At 33.3% G+C, this 7331-nt stretch overlaps 1 protein-coding gene across 1 annotated transcript; it reads right to left on the reverse strand.

Annotated features, from left to right (window-relative positions):
• Nucleotides 1-344: 344 nt before the first annotated feature.
• On the reverse strand, nucleotides 345-6135 carry LOC129963169 (serine/threonine-protein kinase pim-3-like). The gene is made up of 6 exons (XM_056077307.1): nucleotides 5942-6135; nucleotides 5715-5821; nucleotides 5389-5436; nucleotides 4779-5142; nucleotides 2544-2720; nucleotides 345-2411 (listed from the first exon to the last, which is right to left on the reverse strand). The coding sequence occupies exons 1-6, from the start codon at nucleotides 5982-5984 to the stop codon at nucleotides 2212-2214; spliced, it is 939 nt and encodes a 312-aa protein (XP_055933282.1). The 5' UTR covers nucleotides 5985-6135; the 3' UTR covers nucleotides 345-2211.
• Between the last annotated feature and the right edge of the window lie 1196 nt (nucleotides 6136-7331).

Below are 7331 nucleotides of genomic sequence, written 5' to 3' on the forward strand. Positions count from 1 at the left end.
TGAAACAAAACTTGTGCAATAAAATGTCAGATGATTAAATAGAAAGCCAATGTTCTTTTAAATTTCTGTAAAATAGATTATTTAATCTTATAAAGTTAGCAATTTAAAGTTTAAATGTTATAATCTTTTAACAAATTATTAACTTGAAAAAAAAAAAGCAATTACCTTGAAATTAAAAATTGTTAACTTGTTTTTTATTCTATAAAAATTAACAATCATGAATAAATTGTTTGAAGAAGTCATTAATTGATTGGCTTACTAAGAGTTTTAAATTAATTCCAATTTATGTGTGAATAATGAGAATGTAGACACAGACACAAATTTTTCAATGAGTACAAAAAGAGTAGGTTTTTACATCTAGTTTATTTTGGAATTTCCCTGCATAGAAAAATACCTCTGGTTATTAATAATTATCTATGTACAAAAAAAGCAATGCTTTTGCAGCACAACTGGCCCAATAAAGGCACAGAAACACAAATCAGCATCTCTTTCGTGAACCGGTCTCGGGTGTTTGGCCAATGAGCTGCTTTTCTCTCGCACGCAGCAATAAATTAGAGTATGCAAATATACAGACTTTATGTAGAAGGAACTTTGCAGCTCACTCGCTCTATGTACATATTTACAGTAATAAATAGACAGCACAAGACACAATGACTCGTCTCAATAAGTAGTCCTTGGGGTCCAAGGACCTCTTTACAGGTCGCTGGACACATTCCGCTAGGCAGTGGTGGTCGCTTCTTTCAACTTATAAATAGGCAGGGTTCCCACTTAGGACATTAGTAGATATAAATAGAAGCCAGTGGCATGCAATCAATAATTTAGTCTACTGGGGAACTGTCATTTGTTCTACGTATCTCCTTTCAGAAACAGCAAGTTCTTAAAAAAATTACTTTTTCAATTAAAAGCCTCATTTTAGTAATAAACTATGGATAGAATAATTTATAGTAAATGGCAGTTTTAGCTTGAGTTACTAATAGTTTAATATTATATTAAAAGGTCTAAAAATTATACTAAATTTAAATTTCTCTCATATTCACTTCTTTAAATAAAGAAGTTTTCAATTGACATGTTCCCCAAATATCTGCCACTGTGGTAAGCACATTACAGCTGGGACTTAACATAACAATGGAATCCATCTAGTTTCCAATGACACTGTTTCATAAATACTTATTTAGCTCGAGTGAATCAAACAAATCACTCTTTGGAATGTATCCGTACATGCTGGCAATTGTGGTTGTCAATAGAGACATCACAATATGAACATACAGTTAAAGGAACTCGGAACCTCTTCGACAACCCGAAGGTCGCAGCCTTCATCAGGTTAGTCAAATTAAATTAGTCATGGAATACAACTTTTGGCAGATGATTTTTTGGGACAGCCATCCCATAATAAATACATCAACACATTGCAATATTCAAGTTAACAGTAGGTGAATATTGAAGGTTCAGTAAGTTAGTACCAAATGCAATTTTAAGGAAGAGGCTTCAATAGAGGAAATTCAAAACGGACAGAAAGAAATCATTCTAACACTGCTTCATACAGTGATGGTTTTTAAAAAATTTTGACATTTCTGAGAATGTTTTCAGCTGACCGGGATTTAAAAGTTATCATTTCAAATCCATGAATTGGACTGGAGGTCAAATAGATGAGCATCAGAACCACCTAATAGATAAGTCCACTATTGTCATTATCTAGCTATATATAATACAGTATTAAATCGATTAAAACTGAAGTAATGAGCATTCTTCTTCTTATGAGCATTAGCTCATTCTCAATATATTATCATCTCTTATTATTAATATACAGCTTAATAATTTTCATGGCTGATTTTAAGTCAGTTATGGTTTTAAAATTCAATCAACATATATTGCTTAATATAATTTATATCTATTGTGTCTAAAAACTGCAATCAAGGTCTAATTCTTGTTATTATCAAGTTGCGGTTCTGACGAGACTCAATTAGCCCAAGCTGAAAACAGTAAAATTGCATTTGGCTGTTATTTAAGTACACTTCACACAAGAACTGTGCACATGCAATGACAATGAGTAAAAATAAATAAATAAATAAAACATAGATGGGGTAAAAGTGGGAACCCGAATAAATAGGTCATTCTCTCTCTCTCGGCCTCGAAGCGTTGCCAAGCCTCTTCACCGTTTAGGAACCATGAAATTTTTGCCTATGATAGATTTAATAGTTTATGCAAATGTAGTCATATGCTTCCTTGGCTGCTCCCTGAGGAAGAGTTCAAATCTAGAGAGCCTTCGATGCGTGTACTATGTCGTACAGGAATGCTGGGAGATGGGAGGCTTTCAAGGGGCATTGTCATCCATGGATGTTGGAGGATGTCCTCTAATGTCGGCCTGTCAGCTGGGCGGATACTTAGACACTTTTGGATAAGATCTCTGCATTCTGGAAAGAAGAACATGAAAAACATTTAGTTTCGGAGCAAAATTTTATCTGATTTGAGAATATGATACAGGATATTGACAGCAAAAACCAACATTTTATTCCAGAATAAAATTATGACAGAATAATACATACCAGGTGAAAGAAATTTCTTGAATCTGACATCTGCCCTCAAGATTTTTTCATCTTCTTCAAAAGGTATATCACCACACACCATGTCATATAATAGAATACCGAGGGACCACACAGTAGCTGCACGACCATTGTAACACTGACATCTGATCCATTCAGGTGGACTGTAAACTCTTGTACCTACGAAGATAAAAAGAAATATATTAAGTTTAATTCCATCCAAAATCAACAACAACAAAAAAATCGTAAATCCAATTATAAGCAAGAATAAATATATAAAAATAATGATAACCGTAAGTTTGTGAATATGTTACGAATGAAATAGGTATGGAAAATAAACAAGAAAAGCATGTTTGAAGTTACGCAGAGGCCACAGGATTGGCACGACCTGGCACAAGGCCGCAATCGGGGCATAAAATGTAAACAACTGTGACACACGTGCGAACTCGGGGGTCGAATAGGGAGGAGTCCGCACCTTCCCACGGAGTAGCAAAATGTAAACACGGACCAACTTGAGCATGTTAAATATACCAAATAATTAATCCTTTTTTTTATACATGAGACAAATGCTTCACTTTTCTATAACGAAACTATTCAATAATTCTTAAATGCAAAAAGTTCGAAAAAATAAACAAATCAATCTTCTAATGTCATTTTATATAAAATATTTTTTTTTAAATTTTGAGATTAATAAAGCCACGCACAAATAGAAGAGAGCCTTGGACTGGAACAAGGCCTGCAATTATGAAGATTCTTTCCCGAAGGAATTTCGAAACGAACAAACGTTTTTTCCTCGAATGTCGTCATAACAACAGAAGCGGATTCCTCTCGTCGAGGTTATTGCATTCCTTCCAGTCTCGGGCACACACACTTGCATTTGACCCAGTTGTTCGCGACGCGAAACTGAAAAATCCTGTTCTAAAGAATGTGGCACTCGAAAGAACTGCTTTACCTTGTAAGGAATGCGGTTTTCTGTTGCCATCCAAAAAAACAAAACAAAGAAAAAGGGTTGAATGGCCAGGCTAATGAGACAATGCGCTCGTGGGATGCTGTTGGCCAGGTCGAGGGAATCTAGGATGGCGACGAAGATAACCGATCGCTCGCGTATATAATTAAATTGTTCATAGAAAGTACTTATAATCAATACATAATCATCAGTAAATTAAAAGGAAGTACTAAGAATTCAAACGCAAACATACGAGAAATATTGTTTCGTTTACATCGAGAAAGAGAATTTTCCGTTAGCCTCATCGAAATTCACAAAAATAAAACAAATACAAACAACAATAAACTACATACGTAACTAAACTAAATACGGGATATAAAACCCTGTTCAGTTAATATCAAAATTATTTCAAACGGGGATTTTCTTCATAATAACTTAGATACAGTATAAAATTACACAGAGAATATTTTCATAAAGTATAAATGCTTAATATGCACTTCGATAAAGTAAAATAATCTTTCTCTATAATTAAAATGTATTTAGTTTTCTAAATCTATAAGTTTCCACGATAACCGCCTGTCAAAAAGGCAGTTCGGGGGTCGATGCACCCCTACAGGATGGAACTAGGAGAGGTGGGGGGTCTCTTGAGCGTACAGAACATTTCCCGCCACCCATCGATCGATGACTTTTCGCGCCAGACGCTTAGACTTGGCATAGTGCCAAAAACTCTCGCGTCTGCTGTGAGCTAGCAGACGGTTCAAACCTTCTGCGCATGAGCAGCAGATAGAATCGTTGCTAGATCCAGGGAACAACAAAAAAATGCGAAACGAATTTCTCAATACAACATTCTTATCGAATAAAAGTAACATATTATAATAAATAGAACTTTTGTTTTACATTAAGTAAAAATAACGAAATAAATAATATTTTTCAGTTTCTTTTCCGAATATTTCGGTTAACAGCTTGGGAAGATATACGTTACAACTTTGTTTACCCATCCAAATTTAGGGCGTGAATTTAAAAACGGTTTGATAACGGTGAAGAACATTTATTTTAAGAAAAGAATTAAAATAGTATCTAAATTTAGAAACAGGATGGCGCCAGACGTCTTTAATCACCGTACTCTTTGGGCACGGATATCGTGCCAAGAAATAATAATGTCTGCATTGTTAACAAAATGCTTTTAACATTCCACTTTTCTTTTTAAATTTAAGTCTTTACCCAATCAATTCTCGTAAGAAAACTGATATCGTACGTTCTATAATAATAATAATAAAGAGAATGAAACTCACCATCAAAGTCTGTGTACAAGGTATCCTTTAAAAATGCACCAGAACCAAAGTCTATTAATCTGAGAGTTAAATTTTTCATGTCCACAAGAATGTTCTCATCTTTGATATCACGATGAATAATGCCAGCCTTGTGACACTCGATCACAGATTCCACAACTTGATGGAAAAACACACGCGACAATTTTTCATCCAAATACACTTTTTCTGTGATAAAGTCATAGAGATCTTTGGCGTGTTCTGGACGTTCCATGATGATGATAAAATGCTCGGGGCGTTCAAAATAGTCCAGAAGCTTTATAACACCCTTGACATGGTTCACCTTCTTTAACAAACAGATCTCTAAAGGAACCTCATGGCCATTCAGCTGCAAGAATAAAAAAAAATCATAAGAATCTGATGAAGAGAATACTATATTTAGCTTAATTAAAAACATAAGGAAACGTTTCTATAAATCTAATACTTCTTCTTTTAATATTATCAGAAGTTAAATTTCTTTATTTGATATATTATTCATTACTTTATGAACAAATTTCTAGAAAGTAGTCATTAAAAGAAATAGAACAAATAAATGTAAGTTAAATGAAGAAATGATATGCAGAATTCAGCTTACCTGACCCCAATCTGTCACTTTTTTCTTCTCAACTTGTTTGATAGCAACCTAGAAAATAATTAGAACACTCTTTTAGAACATCAACATAAGATCAATAACTATTGCACAGCGTAAATTAATATTCTTTATATATTACAAAGACTAAGTTTAAATCAACTATTGCTAAAATATGATAATTATTAAGATAACAATAAAGATTGATTTATATTTCATAAAACTTGACAGTTATTATCATGCTATGACTTAAATTCTAAAAATCCAAAGAAAAACCTTTCACTTTCAAACAATATTGCTTTGACAATGAAGAGCAGAAATGCAATACTTACGGGAACATTATCTCGGATTCTAGTTCCAGCAAAAACTACTCCAAATCCTCCCTTTCCAAGCAGAGGGCCAACTCTGTATAATTTCTCGAAAGGATCTTTCTCTCGAACTGTAAAGAGACGAAAAAACGTCCATTAATGAAAAATATCCCAATGTGTTAGAAAAATAATCCACATTTAGTAATCCAGTTGTACGAAATAGCACAATGTAGAGTAATCCATTTATTTACCTGTGAGAGGTATATTGAAAGCGGGAATCTTCCTAGCTAACATTATTCCAGAGACAAACTAGATCCAAGCAACGTAAACACGGTCCGTAGTAATGTGCGGGAAACTTTGTATCATCAACTCAAAACACAAAATATAAATAAAGACAATACACGACTTCCCACTTCGAGATCTACTTACGTTTTGCTGGCTTGAACGTTGCCCAAACAGTAAAGTTTCCCGCAATTGGTATTCCTCCGCGTCTCGGAGGCGGGCTTAAAGCGATGCAGTGGGAGACGTTTAAACTCTCAAATAAAAGCTTTACCTCCAGAAAAAAGTAAGAAAACTATGTAGAAATCATTGATATTTATTTTTAAAAAGCCAAATTATTTTTTCCTAAATTTAATATTTTAGTATTTTAAATTTTGTAGGAGAACTATCTATTTCAAAGTGGTGTATTTAGAAAAGGTGAGAGTCGGTCGAAAAAGCGCGGCTTGCTTTTAGACTACTACACAACCGCCAAAATGGACCAATGAGAAAGCAGACGCTGTGTGCTTTTCCCCACATTTCGACCAATAGGAGAAGGATAGAGAGCGTTGGCGTAAGTCGAAAATCCCAGACGCAACTCGCAGTGTGACGCTGGGGAAAACACCACAGTTGCTTGTTTGCAATCAGAGGAGCAGAATTGTATAGCCTGAAAGCATGGTTGTAGTAGAAATGGGAATACGAACAGCTGTTACTTACGCGCATGGATATCTTCAATAGATAATTAATGTATTTCGAATAATATTTTTTTTTTTTTTGCTTCTTACTTATCACAAAAACTTTCCTACGAGAAACATTTTAAAATAAAATTGATAGTACATAGATTGCCGATTATGGAGTTAGATAAATATATTTATTCAATATTTTTGCGTATATTGACGTACACATTAAAATAAAATACCCTCTTTTCCAGAAAATTATAATGTACAAAGATTAGTGTTTTATGATAATTAATTTGATATTAAATTGGGTAAAAACACTCGAATCATTTTAAGTTTAGATGAATTTTGCCGTCATGTCGAATTAACTGATGAAAGCTATCATAATATTTAGAATATGATATATTATACAGACAATACATAATATACAATAATACTAATACATTTAATTTTCATATATAATACTTTTTTAACACTGTAATTATAGTTTTTTTTTTCAGATAGAAATTTTAGGTTTTTATTTTAATTTTTTTCATTCTTATTTCAGAAAAATATAATTTGTTCGTTAAGAACAGGATATATAATGTTTTTTCATATTATTCTGGAAAGTGTCATAATATTCTCGAAAACAGAATTTTGTTTACACCCTTTAAAAAGAATCGTTGGAATATAATTTCCAAAGAAGCGTTCTTACACGTAGAAATTTCCA

Source organism: Argiope bruennichi, chromosome 3 (genome assembly GCF_947563725.1).
Source record: "Argiope bruennichi chromosome 3, qqArgBrue1.1, whole genome shotgun sequence".
In the NCBI taxonomy this organism is placed as follows: domain Eukaryota; kingdom Metazoa; phylum Arthropoda; class Arachnida; order Araneae; family Araneidae; genus Argiope; species Argiope bruennichi.

Bases quoted from the DNA above. Each gene is read 5' to 3' on its own strand.
- LOC129963169 (XM_056077307.1), bottom strand. From the start codon at position 5,984: ATGTTAGCTAGGAAGATTCCCGCTTTCAATATACCTCTCACAG. The intron at 5,437-5,714 runs GTAAGTATTGCA...ATTATTTTCTAG, and splicing joins GAATCCGAGATAATGTTCCC to GTTGCTATCAAACAAGTTGA. The intron at 2,721-4,778 runs GTGAGTTTCATT...TTATCTTCGTAG, and splicing joins CTTGTACACAGACTTTGATG to GTACAAGAGTTTACAGTCCA.